General features: G+C 35.5%; 1 protein-coding gene and 1 non-coding gene across 3 annotated transcripts in view; both read left to right on the top strand.

Moving 5' to 3' along the window:
• The window catches only part of FBXL17 (F-box and leucine rich repeat protein 17), a 467,882-nt gene that overhangs the window by 303,910 nt on the left and 140,540 nt on the right, over positions 1-23,432 (top strand). For both annotated transcript variants that reach the window (XM_059916861.1, XM_059916860.1), the window contains one exon: positions 5,571-5,647. In XM_059916861.1, coding sequence (XP_059772844.1) covers positions 5,571-5,647 — 77 coding nt within the window. The remainder of the gene's footprint in view (positions 1-5,570; positions 5,648-23,432) is intronic.
• LOC132364263 (U6 spliceosomal RNA) lies at positions 3,271-3,377 on the top strand. Its single transcript, XR_009502802.1, has one exon. It is a non-coding gene; the product is annotated as a U6 spliceosomal RNA (small nuclear RNA).

Below are 23,432 nucleotides of genomic sequence, written 5' to 3'. Positions count from 1 at the left end.
ACAAGAAAGTGTACCATGAAATACAAAGGGCGCTCAATGTATCAATTTGATGCCATGTATCACTTTCTCAAAATAGGCTTTCATTTGTCATTATGTACATTTCTTTAAGTTAAAGATAAAAATAACCACTGCATGCTGTGTAAGGTTAAGGTGTCCTGTTACTAGAAAGAGTACCTATGAATGGAATGTTTATAAATGAAATTATATTCACATATAAGGGGAAAGGTACTGTTAGTAAATTCTTGAATTGATTCATCTTGTAAATGTTTAACTGTAAATTCACCTTTTTTTAACATAGAAATCTGTTACATAGTGCACATTCTGAAAGCAGGGTATACCTATAAATCATGTCCATTCATTTGCTGCACTGGGATTGGACTATACTTTAGTAAAACTCGATTTGGGGCTTTAGAAAAATCAATCAAATATCATTATTCTTTGTGTAAGATGCCAAATTGTGTTTTGGTGACCTCTGCTATCATTTAAATGACCCGTATATGAGTTAGTCAGGATGAGCTTTTGTAGCACAGAATTGAACCAAGTTTGCTCCCTTGTTTCTCTCTTTAGATCTTGTAAATCCTTTTTATTCCTTTTCGTGTGTGTGTGTGTGTGTGTGTGTGTGTGTGTGTGTGTGTGTGTGTGTGTTGCAGCCTCTTCTGCTTTTACCCACTTACAATCTATATAACACAGGGTGGTTTGTTGGCTTGTCTAGTTTCAGGAAATGATGAAAATGAAGTTCTATTTCTGAAACCCCCAAATAGATCACTTTTATGACGTGTTTGTATTTCAGGAGTTTTAACGTTTGATCTACGTGTTTATTCGACCTTAAACGTACTTAGCTCCCCGTTGCACTTATTTGCCAATTACTTTATAGCACTGTTCATACTTTTTGTTTTAAATCTGTAGGGTTGTTTTTGTCTTGTTGCATTTTTTTCTTCTGCTTGAAGATATATCTATTATCCAAATACAAAAGTGACTTAGGAAAGAACAACCTAAAGTTTATTTAGAAATTCACCAAGCCACATACTAATGCATCTCTAATGGGGACATTTCTTTTCACACCTCTAAGGTGATTGAGCCTGTCCTTTAAAGTGAGATTTGCAAACCAGTGTCTGGCAGCTCCAATTAGCTTCATTTGGATTTGAAACACATCACAAACAGTAACAAGGTCTCCTAGGACACTCCTCTTTGCAAGCAATGTAGTCATATTTCCTCATTAGTTCTTTTCAATTGTCACTAATGCCAGGTTCCAGCTTTTGAGTAGGAGACAAAAAACATAAAAATTTGGTATGTATGTAGAATGGCCATTGTTTTCTATAATTCAAGGCTCTTTTGAATTCCTTTGATAGTTTTGAAGCTTACACAGCTTAATTCATTAACCTTTACCCTTCACATAAATCAGGTTACTAGGAATCTATTGCTAGGGAGACAGATTTTTGCCTCCACTGAAACTAAGTAATGCCTTCTCTTCTTCTTCTTCAAAAAAAAAAACCCTATATTGCTCACAAAAGTACCTTTTTGCTGTTTTTCATATTTCATCAAATGTTTTAGGTGCATTTTAGAACATTATCAAAAGCAAGTGAGCATAAAATCACATTATTATAAAAAATAATTCTGGATGCTTTGGATACTTTGGAGCAGGTTTTCTGGCCCTTTTCACTGTTCTAACAGAGTTTATATATATATGAACTCAACAGCTGTTACTCAGGAATTTACAATGGTCGCAATTTTTTAATTCTCTTCAGAACCCTGCCAAAACATAAAAGCAAGAAAATAATCTGAGGGGAGGCAATTCAGAATGAACTAAAATATATTTAAATGAACCTAGGACATTTGATTTGGAGAAATTTTTCATATAGGCCCACATTTTTATAAAGAATGATGATGTGGGACTTCGAAGAAGATAGGGGTTGTTTTGTGGTTTCATGCAGGTGAGAATAGAATGTATGTCTTCTGATTCTTTATGCACTCTTGTTAAAACATGTCTCCTCTTGTTTCTCAGAACTCGGAAAGGTGGTTTAGTAGGTTTGTGTTTGATGTTCATGGGCTACTTTAACCATATTTGATATTCTTCTGCATTTTTCCACTATGCCATATTCCTATATTATGAATTTGTTCTTAATAATCTTATAGATTATTACTTTCCCTAAGGATATTGTTCTTTTCCCAAGTTTTGTAATTCCTTAGGTTGTCATGCATGAAATAGGAAATCTTTGAATGCACTGACCCATAGAAAATGTTGGTCATATGGTATTCTGAGGTTTATCCTTAGGGATGGTGGGGACGGGTAGGGGGATAATGGGAAAATTTTGAATTCTGGATTCTGAGTTTAGGAATTCATGGCTTACCCCTAGGGACAAAACTATAGTTAATCACTGAGATTAATGAATATTCTCCTATTTGGTATCTGTGAATAGGAGAGGGGATGGAGAAGCAAAGGTTTTAAATGTGGTCTTTGGTTCTTTCACTCTGCTTCTCACAGACTATGACTTTGCAAACATTCCTCCCTTTTTTTGGTATCATTTTTAATACCCCTTAAAAATTTACATGAATACCTGTAGTCAAAAGGTGTAAATTACTAAGCCTTGTTTGTTGCCTGCATACAGTCTATGCAGTGAACTGGGAAATTCTCTGATGTTAATACACTAAATAAAGGTCATGACTAAAGCCAAGACTCTTAAAACAGAGTAGAATTATTTAGAGTAAATGTGGTCGACAGACTTGTGTTAGGGTACCTCCTGTAAATATACTCTAGAATAGACTCTAAAAGTTTTAGAAGGAAAGGACAGTCACCAGCGTGGTCTCTCATCATGACTTGCTGTCACTACAAGCTGCCTGGGAAACTAGGCCTAGACTAATCACAGGGCTTCAGACACTAGCCAGGGACCTGATGTGGGGTTCCATTTTCACCAATTTGCAGTAACAGGATAATATAAACCACTTCCATTTTCAACTCTCAAAAAAATAGCTATTTTACCTATTTATTTGAACCACTCAATTTTGTGTGTTAATATGATATTGAGTTTCAGACCAGGTTCACAGAACTTGGGACTTCTCAAATATCACATCCATGAAATATGTGATATTTAAATTAAAAAAATAATAATTTTTGCTAAAAATCTTCCAAGGAATACTTCTTTTTCCTCCATGAATTCCTATTTGCGGAATAGTTTTATGTTGTGCATAACTTCTAGCACACTGGCTGTGATTACAGGGTAATTAAAAGTATTTGGAAAACCTTATGTGACTGAACTTTTAAAAGCAGAGCAAGTGCTCGCTTCGGCAGCACATACACTAAAATTGGAACGATACAGGGAAGATTAGCATGGTCCCTGCGCAAGGATGACACACAAATTCATGAAGCATTCCTTGTTTTTAAAATAATTAATTAATTAATTTTTAAGAAATTTTAAAAAAGAACAAAAATCCTAGGTGATCCTTTGTAAAAGCAAAGTGCTTTTGTCTTATGTTTCTCTTTTTTTTCCTCTAAAAGATACGTACTATACTGTTTTTATTTCTTAATCACGTGTTTTCTCTTGGCTATTGCCTCTTGAGTAAGCTAAATATATGTGTAATATCTATTCATAGCTTTTCTCTGTCATGTAGGGAGGAAACTTGATGCTCATAGCCTTTCATCAGTTTTAGGACAGTTTTTATCCAGTGATTGATTATCTGATTTTATGTGAATACCGGTTTTTGTTGCCTATGAAATAGCATTTGATCTGGCTTGTACACTGAAATCAATTTGTGTTATTTGCTGTCTGTAGTCTGCTCTGTGTGTCTTTAATGTTCACGTGTGCTTGTAGCATACCTAGTATAGAGTCAAGTGGCAGGAACACAAATAGAATATTGTATTTGCTTAGAGTTTTTCCATAATCAGATGTAAAATCAGGTGTTTTGAACTATTTGAAAAGACCATGAGAACAAAATAAATGATATGAACATTATTTCTGCACTAACTTATTTCATTTTGTGGTGGTCATACAAAATGTTGGATCTGCTAACTTTTTTGGTAGGTAATGGAGGAGGAAAGAGAGCTATGTATATTTGATACGGTAGAAAGTAGACTTTTTATTAACTATTTATAATATTATAATCATCTAGGGCCTTTATTTTTATCCTTAGTATGTAAAAATTAGTTTTTAAAGTCATATGTAAAACATGGTTGTTGCCTGTAATGTTTTATTTTCCCTTTTTTATGACTTTATTCAAATATTACGGTAAAGCGAAATGACACGGAATTAGGTTTAAAAATTTCCCTTCATAATAAGCTGTATCAATCATAATTACATTGTTACTGTCTTAAGTTTTCTGTTGTAACAATGGAAGAGCTTACCCATTTTTATCATATATCTTTTTTTTTTAAATAGCCAAAAAAATGTTTATTCAGTTATTCTGAGGAACTTAGAAATGTTTATCATTCCATTAAAACAATATTCTATAAAAATATTTTTAAAAGAAAAATATGTCTTCTCTATAACTAATTTAACCTTCAGTAATAAATTATGTGAAGTAAAATTGTATAAAATTTCCTGACATTTTATGAAGATACCTACAAATAAGCCAGACAGCAAATAAAATATCTGAAAGACAGAGATGGATACTCAGTAATTTTTTGATGGATTACACACATAGGTATCAAATTACTTGATCCTTACTTTCTAGAAAAGGTTAATGACTCTTTTTGCTTTTACCCTTTTACTTAACTGTTATTTATAAAGATTAAAACAGGGGCTGCATTGAAGGATGCATATGCCAATGTGTCAGTTTGACTGTACAGGTTTTTCTGATAATTCAGGGGACTGAGCCACGCTGTTAATCATTGTTTTCAAAGTTCATTCAATTCTGTACTACATGTTCCACTACGTCCATTAGAGCAGAGTACACCATTCAAAAACCTTTTAACTGAAATGAAACCAGAAAAGACTTTAAATCTTACATATCTATATTATGAAAATGGCCTATATGTATGCAACAATTCATTTAAAATGTTAAGAATAAGACATTTTAAAGTAAAAGATTTTAAAGTTCTTATGTGTACGATTTTTCTTTCATCTTTAATCAGTGTTACAGATTTTTAAACCATTTTTATTTTGAATAAAATTTCACAAGATGTGTACTTCAGTGTTATCAAAGTCCCTCATTAATAATTAAACCATGAGCAATATTACCGTTCTTTTATAATGACCATCTGTCTATATTCTACACTTTCATTACATTATTTTTTATGTAAATAACATATGTTCATTATATAGCACATGTTTACTAATCCTTTATTACCAAATATAACACTACTCTTACAGGAATCTCTCTCTTTCATCACTTTGGTTTTAAAAGATGTGCTAGTCATAAATGTATTTAATTAAAGTCATTTAGGTATTAGAGCACTTGAGTTTAAAGCAGGGAATATAATACCTTTTCCTGAAACACCTTGAAAGAGGTTTGTTGAAAGGAGAGAGCTGTGGCATTCCTCAAACGCAGACCTCCTCCTGTTATAGTCCTGGCCAAACTCTTGCTAATTTAACTTGAAACGCATTAGTGTAACTCACCATTTTTTGTGTGTGTTTTAGGTGTGTGGAGGTCATTGCAAAGGAAGGACAAAACCTGAAAGAGCTGTATTTGGTGTCCTGTAAAATCACAGATTATGGTATGTAATGAGCCATTGTCCTAATCATTTTCAAGAATAAAAAGGTACAAGATCTTTGAAAGCTTTTTTAAAAGAAATCAAAAGCTACTAACTCATAGAGACTATAAGATTTATCTTTACTTGTACTCTCTGATCATACACCCCCGAATCAAGAAATCATGAAAATGGAACCAGAGTAAAAATGAACATGTATATCAGTTTATCACCACATATAAATTATACACACATATGTGCACATGCACATACACACTCACATAGGATTAAAAAGTATGGCTAAAATTGCTGTACGATGAAAATAAATACTAGGATAATTAAATATTTGATATAATAAATATAACTAAAGAAATTATTACATTGAGTTGATTTGCTTAATTTAATGTCATGTAAAATGCATTCTTGTGCCATTCCAAATGCCAACCTTCTTAATGCCTTAAATTCTTTAAAACGCTGGAAACTTCTAATAGGAAGTTAAGATATACAGGAAGTAAAGGGTATACATTTGTTTGTAAGAGTTTAAATTATCTTAATTTTAAATATCCCTTTAAAGTGGAGAAAAGCAAGTTGTTTTATAAAAATATGAAAAGTATGAAATCATCCTATTGGAGTAATAAAGAAAAGTAACCTAGCCTTTCCTTTTTCATTCAGCTTTATATATTTTTTCCTATTAATTTGCATATGTAACCTAAATACAGAGTTTTAACTAATTATTTGGCTTTGTGGGAGACTAAAATGGTTTCCATTTTTCTTTTCTGATTTTTAAATTTGTTCCTTTAAACTGGAGAATATGCTTTCTGCCTTGAAGGGAACTAATAATCCATTAAGTTTTTTATTGTTAACTCCAACATATGCTAATAACTGACTCCAATCCTAAGATGTCATACTGACCATCTGCCCTGGGTGGGAGAGTTGTATTTTATCAGCTACTAAATTCATCCTTTGGAAAAATTCTATGAAAGCTGTAACAAAAAATAAAAAATAACATAAAGGATTTGGCTTGAAAATAACCCTAGTTTCTTTTCAAAGTTTATTTTTTGAGAATGATAAATGTCTTACATGGATTTATCCATAATGTTTCTGGGTTGTTGTCTTTTTCCTAATTATACCATGAGAAAGGAGTGTTTTGATATGTTTTCTTTTTCCTTGTAGTTTGTTTTCTGGTTTGGCATATTAGATTGCCACTTAGATACAGTAACTCTAAAACCTCCAATATCTCCCTATTGTCTAGGCCTTAGAGTGTTCTCTCTGCCCAACACAGGGCATATCCTCAATACCTGTAGATTTGTTAATTAACTAGTACATTCATTCGTTGCAAACTCTTTACTTGGCATTCAAGATCCTTTACCATTAGTCTCCTACCTGCCCCTCCAACCTTACTTTATATTTCTCCCTTTTACCTGTTTGCTGTCAATGTCAGATTGCTAATTGCCAGGAGAGCTATGGATTAAGTTCCTTAGAATGAACTCTTCAAGGTCCTGCAGTGGAAAATGTTGCTGAAGTTACACTCTGTCCCAGTACCAGTTAAGTTAGCCAGTGCGAAGAAATGTTCCAGAAGATACGGAAAAGAGAAAAAGCTTTGGACTTGGGACAGATCTGGGATCAAGTTCTGTCTTCGTTCCTTGTTCTTTGGCCTTAGGGAAGTTCCTTCACGTCTCTGAGGCTGTTTCCTCATTTGTGAATTGACTTCATGCTCCTATGTGTACCTGGTACCTAGTCTAATGATTAGCACAATGTATACTGCTGAGAAAAATTGCTTTCCTACAGGAGTGGGACAGACAAAAGATTCACACAAAATTCTTCTACCTCCTTTCCTTTCCTTGGAAGGAAGGAAGGTTTATTGCTATTGTTTAGTGATATTCTCAGGTTCTGATATTTTGAGATCTCAGGATTTTTTTTCTCCTGGTGAGGTGAAAACTGTTAGAACTTTGCCCATGTGGTTTGCATTTATTCCTATCTCTGAATTATTTAGGTCAGCGGTTCTCAACCCTCTCTGCACATTAGGATCACCTGGGGAGTTTCTAAAGCATTCTGATGCCTGAACCTTACACAAGACTAATTAAATCAGAATTTCTAGGAGGTGGGGCCCAGGCAATAAAACCTGCCTAAGTGATGTCAATGTCAGCCAAAGTTGAGAACCACTGATCTAGTCTAGTTGAGAGGAAGTAGAAGTGAAAATTTTGAGGACGTCCTCCCTCCACCCAGACAGGAAATCTATCACGGTTTTTTTCATACCTCAGTCCCTCCAGCTTTCAAGCTCTCTGCCCCACCTAGTCTCTCTTCCTTCTTCCTTGCTGTTTTCAGTGTTCTAAGGATTTGTGGCGAAAGTCTCTGTGCATCTGTTGGTTCTGTTTTTCAAAATGGGCACAGTTGAGGATGAGGGGGAAAGGTCAGCAGTTTATGAGATTTTACTATAATTGCTACTTGATTTTAAAATTAAAAGAAATTACTAAACACTCAGCTCAGCGCATCTTTTTTTTACTCTGGCACCATGCCAATAACACGTGAACAATTTTTGTCAAAAAGACAGCAAGAAAGATTCTTCATTGTAACCAGAGAAACAGCATGTTATTGGAGGTCATTGCTCTACTAGGGGAGGCTGTGATCCCTTGCCCTGTGTTAATTATAAATTTTAAGAAGGAAAAGCAGATGCTTTCTTCCTTCTTTAACTGGATAATTAAAGACATATTCTGTGGGACTGTTTGATTTTTGAGGCTACTTAGAAATTGTAAAATTTGATGTACACCTGTTACCAGGGTAATTTCATCCTTTAAGAGACTACTCCCTAATTCTGCTTCCTATTGCTTTGCTCATATTCTAGCTAGTCTCCTCCTCACCTCCTTTTTCTTTGGTGCTGTGTTCGTACATGTTTTCAGTACAGTATTCTGAGATTTTTGAAGTTTTTTTGCAGGATGCATTGATTCAGAAACAGCAGCTCTCCTGGCTTATCATTTGTAATTTTTCTCAAGATTCTCACAGTTGTTGAGTGTAGTATTATACTACTTAGCAACACCTGCCCAGGCTGTTAGGAAGTTATGTTCATTTTAATTGATATATGATACAGTTGTCATGAAGAAAACTATCATTCTAATAGGCTTCTTATTCCCCAGATTGAACATAGATCTTTATGGTAAAGGATAACAGTTATAAACAAATCAATAATTCAGGCACAGCTAAATGGAAAATACAGTCTTGGGAAATTGCTCCCTAAAGAGAAATCTAAAATTGTCACTCTTCTATCACTAAACAAATAAATGTTATAGGTCGTATCATGGGAAAAAAACTCAAACTGAGTCAGAGAAGTAGGTTAGAATTCGCCTCTTCTTTTCTTTGTGACCTTGAGCAAGTTACTTAACCTCTTAGTTTTGTCATCTGTTAAGCACATGATAATACACACCATAAAAGGTAGTGAAAATGAATATAAAACATCTGTGTTGTGCCTGGTGGCATAGTGTATAGTCACTAATTGGCAGTTTTTATAATTATAGAATCATCACTTTTTCTGAAGAAGAATCAGCCCTCCTCCTCCAAGTGTGGCTTTCTGTTTGTGGGAATCATTATTTAGAAGTTTGACCTGTATTAGTCTCTACATGCCTAGTTGACTTCCACACCTAAGCTATCTAAACCAGATTCTTATTAGTGGGGAATAAAAAGAAAGATGCAGCGAAAAGTATAAAATCTTTAATTTGTCTCCCTATCTTAGGTTTCTTCCCTATCTCTTCTCTATGTTACCTTCATTTTTGTTTGGATAATTTCCTCTTGGCTTCCCTTATGCTTTTGTTTTTTGTTCTTATAATAATTTATCAATTAGTAATTTACAACCAACCTTTCTGCTCACCTTCAAACACTTTTCTGTTGAAAATTCTCCTCCTTCAGAACAGTGTATCCTTAGGATTAAAGGGAAAACAACTTGTATCATTCAAGCCTACAGAGGTCAGAGCCAGTCTTACTCCAGCTGCAAGGCATAGAACATGTGGTATAGTAAATGGGATGGATGAATAAAGCCCGTATCTCCATTAGCATCTCCGTAGTGAAGGTTACCAGTGTGACCCTGTGTCAGGGAGCAGTTGTAAAAAGGACCCAGGTTCCTTTCTGGGTTGTTATCACATTTCCTTTGACTTTATTTAGCACTCCTCAGGGCCCTTGAAATACACTCTAGAGGATATCTTTTTGCTTCCCATCTCAAGTTGTCAAATAACCTTTTAATTAAAGAGGACTGTAAACACTCAACTACTGACATCGATGTCTGGGGCCTACAAGTCTCTGACAACCCACAGGCTCAACTGGGCCGCTCCACGTTCTCCTGTCACTCCCGCAGGCCCTGGGGCTGCTCTCTGAGGACAGTCTTTGACTGCCCCTTACTCTGCTTGCCAATGCGCTTCTGCCTGATCTGGGACTTTTAAACCTAACCCCAAGGCGTGCCATAAAAGCTTTTGGATTGCTCTGGGCAAAAGGTCTTCCAAGGCAAGGAGGTCATTTGTTCCAGTGGTTATCATGTGAGATGTCATTTCAGTTGGTCTGCCACACAACAGATGTGATGTATATTCATTCTGTTAACAAATATTGATTCAGTACCTACTATGTGCTGGGCTCTGTGCTAGAGGCAGGACATGTAGTTTCTGCATTCCTGGAGCTTTCATCCTGTTGGGATCCAGAGGACAGGGCTGGCCTGCTTATTAAAAAAAAGAGAGGAAAAAAAAAAAGAAACAGGTAATGCATCTTTTTCCAGACAAGAAGAATGGCAGGGAGTGCCTGCTGCCATAAATCTTTGCTTTGGTCTAACCCGTACCTCACCCCAGCCTTGTTGGCCTTCTGACGCTATTGAAAGATTAATAAGTTGTACATTCGCTACCTCTTCTTGGAATACCAGACCTCTTTAGCTATTAGTTAACCCAAATTGGGATCTGGGATACATTTTCAAAATAAGCACACCGAAGAAACAAAAAGAGATCCCAAGAAGCAGTCTGGGTTATACTAGTATCAGGAGTGTTTCATTTTTTTTTTTTTTTCTTGCCAAACCAACACTGATATATTATTCAAGAAAAAAATCTTATACCAAAAATAATTTTGCTCTTTCTTACACCATCTTATTTTTCATATTATTAGGTATGCATTACATACAATGATGTTCCAGTTAAAATTTAATTCTTGGTTTTTTCTTTTATGTTTTGTCTCATTTTCAAATTGTATTTCAAACTGCTCCAAGGTTGCTGGGTAAGATTCACCTCCTTTAGTCAGCAGGAATAACTCTAATAGTTGTCAAGTGACAGAGAAGAACTTTAGAAAATACAGTTGCAAGTCAAAAAGAATGTCTTATTGTTTACTGTTGATTATTCACACTTTCTCTCCATTCTGTCATTTAAATATAGATAGCTTTTATTGTTTCTAACAAAATAGTACTAAATTGCTAAATCTTCTACTGTTGCAAATTCCCCTTGTTTTTATGTCCATCTTAAAAGTTATTTCTCTCCACTTCTAATTCTTTCATTCCTGGAATTCCTCACTATTGTATTTGTGTCTACTGTTGTACTTAGCAAGGGTTATTTTCTCTTTTTTCTTTCTTTACAGTAATTGTCATGATTTTTCACCAGAAATTTGGTATTTAATTATAACTGTTTTCTAAATTTTTTTTTTTTTTTTTTTTTGCTCAACAGCAAAGAAATTGTTGACTTTCTTCCCTATTTCCTAGGTCATCCTAAGCCTGCAGCTATATAACCCTGAAATAAAAGACTGAACAATAACCATGCTTATCATAATAGACTTTCATCTCAAATGTATTGAGAAGCACTTCTTAAGACTTTTTTTTTTTTTAATGAATTTATTTATTTTATTTTATTTTTTTTGGCCGTTGCTGCGCACGGGCTTTCCTCTAGTTGCGGCGAGCGTGGGCTACTCTTCGTTGCGGTGTGCAGACTTCTCATTGCAGTGGCTTCTCATGTTGCGGAGCACGGGCTCTAGGCACGCGGGCTTCAGTAGTTGTGGCTCACGGGCTCTAGAGCACAGGCTCAGTAGTTGTGGCACACGGGCTTAGTTGCTCCGCGGCATGTGGGATCTTCCCAGACCAGGGCTCGAACCCGTGTCCCCTGCATTGACAGGCGGATTCTTAACCACTGCGCCACCAGGGAAGCCCTTAAGACATTTATTTTAAGAAAAGTCTCCCATAACCAATTCAAAGGCCATCTCTAGCTTCCTATATAATAGAGTTCTTGTTTTTTGATTAAGGAATCTTCTAACTTACATGTAAAAGACGAATGGACCGGTTTCTGTGCTTGCCCCTGAACTTTCTTACACCTCCAAATACATTAATGTTGTTGCTGCAAATTATTTAGTTTATTAATTTTTATAGCCAAATACTCAGTTTCCATATACAACCGAATCACTAGCTGAAATATTAACTTTCCCACTTTCCTTCTCTCAACTGCTTTTAGCATTTCTAAAATAGAGTGTTTGATTTCAGTATTAATTAGCTGTTTTAGCGTTAATCTTATGAAGGAGTCCTGTTCCAGATATAAGAAATTTGTCCCAAATCACATGAAAAGTCATTTTTTGGAGTTCCTATTTTTAACCCCCACTGCTTAGTACCCTTAAGTATGCAGACTAAGCATTTGTTTTCCTTGAAATATGCTGTAGTATAAATAGAGTCATTATTGACCATTATCAGTATTGTATCAGCAATGAGTAGATCTGAAGGGGACTACGATAAACACCAAGATAACTGCAATAATACTAAATTTCTAGTATCCCACAAAATAAACAATCTTCTAATGTTTAAGACTTCTTAAAACTGGAAATTTTGAGTGGTAGTGAGTTCTCTATTACAAGAGTTATTCACACCGAGATAATCTCTCGAAAAGAATATGGAAAGATGGAAGCACTAGGTAAGGAATTGACGTACATAATGTTTAAATTTCTTTCTAATCCTGGGATTTATACTGGACCAGTTCCATTTTTGTTTCATTCAGCAAATGTTTACTGTATGTTTACTGGCTGGGTGCTGAGGAGAATACAGAGATGGGTGAGAACTATATACTCTTACATAGAGAAAGAAGACATAAGCAGTGAAAATGTTTTCCAACATATTAAGCAACATGATGGTGTCAATTTTTTTTTTTAACAAATAAGCCCTACAAGATGTAGGGGCTCAGAAGGACAAGGTCATAAGAAGCTGAAGTCTTTGGGGAAGGATTTTTGGTGGAGGAGCCATGGGAGGACAGATATGAGAAGCAAGGGCTTTTGAGGTAGTACAGCCTTAGGAAAGGCTCAGAGCAAGAACAGGTGTCTGAATGGATGAGTTTGTATGCATTGGTTAATCTAAAGAAAGAGCAGAAATCATCCAAAGTGATTACGTGCACACACAGGCAAATTTTGAAGAAACCTTATGAAAATATTCTAGTTGAAAATTCAGGGTAAGTTCCAACTTTCATCTAGACTTTTCCTGTCTTATTCACCATTCCCATGGTAACAACTTCACTTAACATATATAAAAGGAAACACTACTTTGGGTTTTAACTACTAATCAAGTACCCAGTTCAACTGAAAGAAGTCAAGTGTAAATTTTCATAATAATATAATAGAATAGTTACCATTTATTGGATATTTTCTGTGGGGCATTATTCATTTAATCCCCTTAGCTATGGACTGTTAGTATTCAAGCCTAGAGATGTGGAAATTGAGGCTAGGAAAGCCTCAGGTTCACACTGTCTGTGAATAACCATATGGTATGGATTCAGTGTTAAATATCTCTTGGATAACCACTCATAGGTCAGTGATATGCTTAGTAGTATTTATTACTAGAAAGCTTTGTTGGATTTTCCCAGTTGTCAAAGCTTAAACAAGGTAACTGAATCCCATGATGACCATGTTTGTCCATCTGTGTATAAAAAAACAATGTCACAAAGCAGCTACCCCATGAGATCTAATTATATAGTTATAGAACTTAATAGGTTTAATGTGCTTATTCACTATAACTTTGTTGTGCTGCCACCAAATATCAGTTATATTCTATGATTAAACATTCCCTAGCTGGAAGATAGAGACTCTCATTGATATTCAGTGTGTATTCATGTATTCAATAAATGTTTTCTTAATTATTTCAAAATTGTATATAATTCTTCATGAGTTAAAATTTTTCTTACACTCTCTTTCTAAATTATTACCAAAAGCTTATGAAGGAAGCAGAAATATTACTTTTTTAATAGATGCGAAAATTGAGCCCAGACAGGTTTTAATTAATTAACAAAACCGGAACTATAATCTCCTCACTCCAAATCGTTTACTGGATTATGTGCAGATAACTTCTTAAATTTCTCTGCTTTTCATATAGAAATGATTTCTTCATATAAATGATCCTTTAAAAGCAATTTTAGTTAATGCCAAATGACATGTTTCGTAGCATTTTTTTTAAACATCTTTATTGGAGTATAATTGCTTTACAATGGTGTGTTAGTTTCTGCTTTATAACAAAGTGAATCAGCTATACATATACATATATCCCCATATCTCCTCCCTCTTGCATCTCCCTCCCATCTTCCCTATCCCACCCCACTAGGTGGTCACAAAGCACAGAGCTAATCTCCCTGTGCTATGCGGCTGCTTCCCACTAGCTATCTATTTTACATATGGTAGTATATATAAGTCCATGCCACTCTCTCACTTCGTCCCAGGTTACCCTTCTCTCTCCCCATGTCCTCAAGTCCATTATCTACATCTGCATCTTTATTCCTGTCCTGCCCCGAGGTTCTTCAGAACCATTATTTTTTAAGATTCCATATATATGTGTTAGCATACGGTATTTGTTTTTCTCCTTCTGACTTACTTCACTCTGTATGACAGACTCTAGGTCCATCCACCTCACTACAAATAACTCAATTTCGTTTCTTTTTATGGCTGAGTAATATTCCATTGTATATATGTGCCACATCTTCTTTATCTATTCATCTGTCGATGGACACTTAGGTTGCTTCCATGTCCTGGCTATTGTAAATAGAGCTGCAATGAACATTGTGGTGCATGACTGTTTTTGAATTATGGTTTTGTCGGGTTATATGCCCAGTAGTGGGATTGCTGGGTCATATGGTAGTCCTATTTTTAGTTTTTTAAGGAACCTCCACACTGTCCTCCATAGTGGCTGTATCAATTTACATTCCCACCAACAGTGCAAGAGGGTTCCCTTTTCTCCACACCCTCTCCAGCATTTATTGTTTGTAGATTTTTGATGATGGCCATTCTGACTGGTGTGAGGTGATACCTCATTGTAGCTTTGATTTGCATTTCTCTAATGATTAGTAATGTTGCGCATCCTCTCATGTGTTTGTTGGCAATCTGTATATCTTCTTTGGAGAAAGAAATGTCTATTTAGGTCTTCTGCCCATTTTTGGATTAGGTTGTTTGTTTTTTTGATATTGAGCTGCATGAACTGCTTGTAAATTTTAGAGATTAATCCTTTGTCAGTTGCTTCATTTGCAAATATTTTCTCCCATTCTGAGGGTTGTCTTTCCGTCTTTTTTATGGTTTCCTTTGCTGTGCAAAAGCTTTTAAGTTTCATTAGGTCCCATTTGTTTATTTTTGTTTTTATTTCCATTTCTCTAGGAGGTGGGTCAAAAAGGATCTTGCTGTGATGTATGTCATAGAGTGTTCTGTCTATGTTTTCCTCTAAGAGTTTTATAGTGTCTGGCCTTACATTTAGGTCTTTAATCCATTTTGAGTTTATTTTTGTACGTGGTGTTAGGGAGTGATCTAGTTTCATTCTTTTACATGTAGCTGTCCAGTTTTCCCAGCACCACTTATTGAAGAGGCTGTCTTTTCTCCACTGTATATTCTTGCCTCCTTTATCAAAAGTAAGGTGACCATATGTGCATGGGTTTATCTCTGGGCTTTCTATCCTGTTCCATTGATCTATATTTCTGTTTTTGTGCCAGTACCATACTGTCTTGATTACTGTAGCTTTGTAGTATAGTCTGAAGTCCAGGAGCCCGATTCCTCCAGCTCCGTTTTTTCCCTCAAGATTGCTCTGGCTATTCGGGGTCTTTTGTGTTTCCATATACAAATCGTGAAATTTTTTGTTCTAGTTCTGTGAAAAATTCCATTGGTAGTTTGATAGGGATTGCATTGAATCTGTAGATTGCTTTGGATAGTATAGTCATTTTCACAGTGTTGATTCTTCCAATCCAAGAACATGGTATATCTCTCCACCTGTTTGTATCATCTTTAATTTCTTTCATCAGTGTCTTATAGTTTTCTGCATACAAGTCTTTTGTCTCCTTTGGTAGGTTTAGTCCTAGGTATTTTGTTCCATAGCAGTTTTTTAAAGTACAGATATTTCTAAAGATACACAGTTGTATCATTCTCAAAAACATAAGCAATTGTTCTCTTCTTTAAGTTCTTCCTTAAACCTGGGCTCAGAAGTTCCTGGGGCCTCAGAGTCATCACCTGCGTCAGGTGCCCCTTACTTTTCTTCCCTTAGGAGAGCCTCTTCCGAGAATGTCCTCTGAGAAGTCAAAATTGAATCTCTCTTCAGTGTGGCTTTGCTCTCTGCCTCCTTTATGCTGTTTAGCATCAGTGCTCCTCATTTTTTGAAATATCATGAGAAGTAGGAGCAGAAAGGGGGTAAAAACCCAAGGGCTGCATCTCTTCCTCCTAAAGCAGTAAATTATATCTACAAGTGCTCTCTTAGGGTCTCATCTTCTCTTTAAGATAATTTAAGATAATTTTGCCCTCCCCAGCTGTGTGTTTGACTAAATCTCCTTCACTATTTACTGGTTAATTAGCCTACTTAAGACACTTGGCATCTGATTTATTTTGGGGAAAAAAAAAAAAGCGAAAAAGCAAAACAAAACAAACGTCCTCCAAGTTTCCCATTAGAAAATGATAGTAACACTCATAGCAAAATATAAATTAAACATTAAACTAATTGATTTTACTGTATGTGTTTCACAAATGAGTCTCACATTGTTATATCCATTAACACTGGTAGGGTTAAACCTTACCAGAAGTTCTTTCTCTTTTTATTTATTAGCAGGACTTCCTTATTATTAAGAGCAACTTTCCTTTATTGACTTCTTGGTTTACTTGAGTTCAATTTATATAGGAAAGGAAGGAATAATACATGATTCTTTCTCTTTATTTACCAGTTTTTAACATGCTAATTTCATTTCCATTATTCTTCAAAGGTGACCGATGAGGTGTTGTTGTTGCTTTTGTTTAAGTATTATTAGAAACTCAATAATCCATTGCAGTTATTTTTAAATTGATACTCAAATTGTCCTATCTTTTGGTAGTACATGCTTCTTCAAAGTGGTTCCCACGTCCATTTGACATAGACTGATTATGTCAAGGTATGCCCGGCCCATCTTGTGCATTTCGTGCTGGAGACATGGCATCAGCTGTTTTTCTAAAGAACTTTGGTTCTTCGAATGAATTAGGCTTTTTTAAAAAATGTATCTTCAAAGTCTGTGCTGCTCTCTGAATCTTACATCACAGTATTTTCTGTATTTTAGGCCTCCAGCTTAAAACCTATTTTAGATCTCATCACAAGTCCAACCTTTCCATTACAACTCAGTAACATCAGCCCCCTGGGTTTTAGAGAATTCTCATTTAGGGATTCTCAACACACTAGAAATTTCTAGTTCCTTACACAGGCATACCTCGTTTTATTTTGCCCTGCCTTATCGCACTTTGTAAATACTGCGATATTTACAAATTGGAGGTTTGTGGCAACCCTATGTCGAACAAGTCTCTTGGCACCATTTCTCCAACACATTTGCTCATTTTGTGTCTCTGTGTCACATTTTGGTAATTCTCAAAATGTTTCAAACTTTTCCTTTATTACTTTATTTCTTATTGTGATCCGTGATCAGTAATCTTTGACGTTACTACTATGACTCACTGAAAGCTCAGATGATGGTTAGCATTTTTTAGCAGTAAAGTATATTTTAAGTTATGTACCTTGGTTTTTTAAAACATAATGCTATTGCACACATAATAGACTACAGTATAGTATAAACATAGCCTTTATATGCACTGGGAAACCAAAAAATTCGTGTGACTCGCTTTATTGCAATATTCACTTTATTGTGGTGGTCTGGAACCTACCCTGCAGTAGCTCCGAGATATGCCTGTATCCAACACTCTCTTAATTCTACCCACATTTTCTGCTTTTGGAGAAATTAGGGGTGGAACTTGGGAAGGAAAGGTACTTTTACATTTTAGCTACCCCATCAATTTTCTGGGGATTTCCTTCTAATTTTGTCTCAGATATTCTGCATTTGTTTTAAGTAAGTCCTAAAATATGACCTCTTGGACCCATTTGGAAATTCGTAGAAAAGTGTTCAAACTGTATGGTGTTACATAATCTTATTCAGGGCTTTTATACTTCCTTGTTCTACCGTGAAAAATACATTTTGCATTTAAAGTGCTTGTTGGATTTTCACTAAAGTTATTTCATCACTTACTAGAATGACGAGCAGTTTGTAAAATACTGCTCTAGTTCATCTCCTTCAAAGTATAGATAAAAACTAGACCTCTCAGTCAGTGACCTGCTTAGGAGTAGAAAAGTGGTGAATTTCCTTGATTCAAAATGGACACTGTTCTTGAGGTAGAAGGTGCCAACCTTCCCAAGCTCATCAAATCCAGTGTGTTGATCTTATTATCTATGAAATAAGGAGTTAATTTTCCTTTCCTATCATATCTTTGGGAGTAAGAGAATCAAATAGATTCTCTTTATGATTTCACTTTAGGATAGATATTAAATGGAACTTTCACTTGAGGCAGAAAGGTAGTTTGGTTAATTTAATTTCCTAATTAAGTCAAACTTACTTTTAACTTGAATATTAAACTATTCATTTTAGCCCATATCCTAAAACATTCCCTTGGCTTTTTAAGACTCAGTCAATGAGAATTTATCTGTCAAATGTGTTCCTTTTCTTGGGTTTATCTGCATGACATTAAATAAATAGTTTGAACTTTTCAACTTTTCAAACAATTGTGTTGAGTTTGATGTGGCTGATCCAGCCTATGTGCCTCTGTATGCAGTGCATGCCAAATGCCTGAAAGCAACTTGTCTTTCATTGAGAATGACTGAGTATGGGCAGAGAAAAGGAGATTTTAAAAATTAGAAATAAGACGTAAACAAAAAAGTTCTCTCTGTCTTCAGGGAGTTATGGTACTCTTCTATTTTATATATATTAATATGTATGGCTTTTTTCAATGAACTACCTTCATACTGATATGATGTAAATTTTGCTTGCCAAAAATACTTTTATATGGTAAATAATTCTTAGAAGCAGAAAAAAAAGTATGTAGAAAACTAGCTAAGTACTGTTTGATGATTGATACTTGTGATATATTTTTAATCATCTCTATCTCTTTCTTAGGTTAAATTTCCCATTTTCTTTCTTTCTATTATCTCTTTCCTCACATATGGCTCTAGGAGCTTCTCCAAGAAAGCAGTTTTGCTTTGAAGATATTTCACTTCCTCTCATAAAGGATTCTTCTGTTCTTTTAGATTTGAAATCACAATAATGCCCTCATAGGATCCAGCCCCTCTTCTGCCCTCTGTTTGAGAATCTTTCTGAAGTCAGCCTTGGAAAGTCAGATTTGGAGATTTGAAGTCCAGAGGTGCTTCTCTGGGCTACTGAGGATGAGACGGTTACGCAGGAAGCAGCTCATGACCAAGACAAAACCATCTAGAATAACACTTTCTGAACATACTTGAGGAGAATATATTTGAAATTTTAAATCATTTATATCCTATAGTAACCAAAAACTTCTTTTAAATGAATGAGAATACAGTAATCTCCCTTATTCGTGATTTCAGTTACCCACAGTCAACCTCGGTCCAAAAATATTAAGTGGAAAATTCCAGAAATAAAGTTTGTAAGTTTTAAATTTTGTGCCTTTCTGAGTAGCATGATGAAATCTTGCACTGTCCCACTCCATCCCACCCAGGAGGTGAATTATCCCTTTGCCCAGTGTGTCCAGGTTGCTTACTGTATCCACCCATTAGTCATAGTAGCCCTTTCAGTTCTCAGATGATTATTGGAGTATAACAGTGCTTGTGTTCAAGTAACTCTTATTTTACTTAATAATGGCCCCAAAGTTGCAAGAGTAGTGATGATGGCAATTTGGATACTCTGTTACTGTGCCTAAATTTATAAATTAAACTTTATCATAGGCATGTATGTATAGGAAAAAACATAGTACATGTAAGGTTCGGTGCTATCCAAGGTTTCAGCATCCTCTGGGGGTCTTGGAACGAATCCCCCACAGATAAGGAGGGACTACTGTTATATATATGTATTGATAATAGCACATACATATTACAATAGCATATATATGATATATATATACATATATATCAGAATAAATAAGATTCAAGCCAATTTTGAACAGCAGTAAGGAACTTAACATTTCAGCTCTACAAAATAAATGAAGAGTTTGAAATTCAATCAGTCCTATTTTATGTTGAGGCAAATGTACTTGGCTTTTTATGAGAATCATACCTTCTGCACTAGTTTACATAAGAAATTGGGTGAAATCCTCTAAAGCATTAGTTTTCAACTTTAGGATTACAACACACCTTGCAATCAAGGTTTGCAAAGGATTTTCTTTCTAAAAAATTAGAAATTAGAACAGATTCAGTGATTTCTTCTTTTCACTCACTTGGATTCTGATAATTTCTTCTTGAGTGGCAGAAAGAGAGATGAATTTAGCAGGCATGCTGAAATTTGCACATAATTTGTGGCTTCTTTGCTGTCAGAGCATTCGGTGCGGTACTTACCAGTATACCATTACTAATTATTTACATGCTTACAAAATATATTATTCTGAAGGCCAGTCCTTTACTCCACATAGGCATATTCCCCTAAAATTTATTTCCACAGTATTTTGGGGTTAGAGCAAATTCAGGGAATGTGCATGAGTATGTGCTACACATGTCAGTATTATCCATCACATTCATCAATCTGTGGAGGAAAACATGGATTCTAGAGCTGGGGGCACTGAGGACAGATAGGGCACCAAACACAGCACAAACCTGGAAAAAGATCCCCCCCCCACCCACAAATTATGCAGAAAGGCAAATTATGTGGAAAAAGCCTTTCAATAATTATACCGCTTTTCTCACATAGCTCATACTTCATCTTTTCGTTAAACAGAATGTTGATTTGAAATCTATTCTAGTCTCTCAAATTTATGAGAAAATAGAATTTTTAACTTTTTATTCAAGAAAATGATTTTTATTTTTAATAGCCTACATAGCATATACCTTTAAATTAGTTATTTTAAGATACAGCATTTAAATTAGATACCTACTGTAATTTCTTAAGGTTTCCTGATATATCGCAAGCCTCTTTAAAACATGTTTTACATGCAGTGGGCTCTACAAATATTTACCTCTTTTTTTTCAACTTCAGGAAACCAGTTGAAAATTTTAGAATTAGACTTTGGAGCTGTGTAGTGTGTTTTCAGACAATTACAAATCTATCTAAATCTACAACCTGCTAGGCAAGATCGAATCCCTTCCAGCTTGTGATTGTAATAGATGATTTTGTACAGACTTGAGTCTGTCTCACAGTTGCATTTAGTATTTTCTGAACCGAGTTTCTGTTCTGTGCCAAGCAGCTTTCTAACTGTGAGTGTTCAGTCCACTGATTGACTGACTGAGAGCTAAATTATGCTTGCTAACACATACTCAATTCCCAACTACTACAGAAAAGATGGACTCCAGGCCCAAAATTGGACCCTCACTAACAAAGCCTGCTTTCTGCCACTAGTAATACTCACACAGTGAATGAAAATTCAGTGACCTATATTCTTCCGTTTAAACCCTTAAAAATTTAAATTAAAACTTTGTCAACAGTAATTCTACCATACTGAGGCAAAAAGAGCGTTCCCTGCAATCTGGCAGCACTAAATGTAATTCATAACTATCAAAAATCCGTTTTCTCTGCATAACTTTTAAGAATGCTCCTGATGTCTTGAAAATTCCATGCAATTTTCTTTAAAAGTTGGTTTGGAATGCCACTGTGCATCTTGAAGCCCACATACAGTGAGTTAAATTACAGCAATAGCATATTTCTCAAGCACCATATAGTTGCAAATCCTTTATCGTGAAGTACATAGTAAAGGATTTTCTCCTTGAACAGTGAAGGAAGTTGAACTTTGGGGTTGTTTCAATTTAACACATGATGTGCTGCACACTTAAAGATGTGTTTTGCCTTTCCTCCTTTTTCTTCTTTATTTGTTCCTGCTCCCTGTAAAAGGAATTAAGTATGTAATGCTGATTATAAAACTGGATCCTTATTATCACTATTCTCAGAGCATCATTTCCCCACACTGGCTTATATAAGTACTTACTTTTCAGTGGGTTAATCTAAATGCAGAGTGGAAGGCTGTTTACTCTTCACCATGTCTACCACGTCTTTGTTAGCACTACCGGTGTTCTCTGACTCCAAAAGGGCATCACTACTCACCTAGTTACTCCAGCCAAAACTTAGGTGTCTCTGATGCCTCACTTTTCTTCATACCTCATCAACATGCATTAACAAGCCAGGTCAACTCTACCCTCGAAATGTATCTGGAATAGAGCCAGCTCCACTGATAACTGCACTTGCCATTTAATAGTATCCCCTATTTGTCTTCTCCTTACCTTACAGTCTATCACGGAACAGCTACGATGAACTTTCTAAAATATTCTTGGGCGAATGAATGAATTAAAATGTTATTAAAGTTAATTTGTTCATGACTTTAGCAATATTGTTGTTTATCCCGGGTTACGTGTAGGCCTAAAACCAAAAGCAATACTAAAAGTTAAACATTTAGGCGCCTTGCCTACCATGAGGTCGTATTAGGTTCAACTAAACACTTAGACATTTAGCTGTTGTAGGGGGCACTTGGCACAGTCTACTCAGAAGGGCGAAGGATGGGGACCTCAGCTTGCCATAGGGCAGTGTCAGCTGGTCCTTTTCTGTGGGAGACCTCGCAGCAGCCCATTCCACAGCTCACCCGGCGGCCAGGAAACATCTTCTTTCACCAACCAGGTGAAGGCTCAAGTACCAGGAGATGAGATCCACATTGCGTGGGTGTGGGCACTACTCTGGCTTAGAAGCTTCAAACCCCTGAGAACTAATAATCTTTTAAAACAACCAATAGGCATGGCATCTAGCATCCCTAACAGTTACACATCCAGTTATAAGAATGAGTGTACTCAGGGAATCTAAGCAGTGGTGTCCCCACCAGGTATTTATAGTTCCCTTAAACCAGACAGATGCTGTCTACCAATTAGGGGATCATTGATACTATAAGCAATGTTGCCTAGCAACATGGTTAATGTACCATTTTTGGAGAACACATCTAGGAAGTTAACCAAAGGTCAGATTCTCATTCAGAAAGGGAATGTTTTTGTCTGTTTGTAGTTTGTTTTTGTTTTTATTCTAGGACATAGGAGAGCTAACCCCAAGAGAGCTAATCCCAAGAAACTAATTTCTTTTCTGTTCTTTCAGCCAAAGAATTAGGTTGAAAGAGATACATTTTTAATTTACTCAAATATTTAAATTCAGATTACCTGAGTTCTACTTTTGTTATTATAATGAGCATTTAGTATTATAATGAGCATTAACTTAAAAATTTGTAATGATGAAGTCATTTAATTAGAAATTAGTTCCATTTTGGAGACTTGGTTTTGACTTGTCATGCTTTCATTACAAACATAAAAACATCCACACATACCATCCTTATTTCTGCTTGGGGTTTTCTCTTCTCTAAATTGGATCGTTACAGTTGTTATAGATAAAAA

This window comes from Balaenoptera ricei, chromosome 3, assembly GCF_028023285.1.
Source record: "Balaenoptera ricei isolate mBalRic1 chromosome 3, mBalRic1.hap2, whole genome shotgun sequence".
In the NCBI taxonomy this organism is placed as follows: Eukaryota; Metazoa; Chordata; class Mammalia; order Artiodactyla; family Balaenopteridae; genus Balaenoptera; species Balaenoptera ricei.
This window is presented reverse-complemented; position numbering and strand designations above follow the sequence as displayed.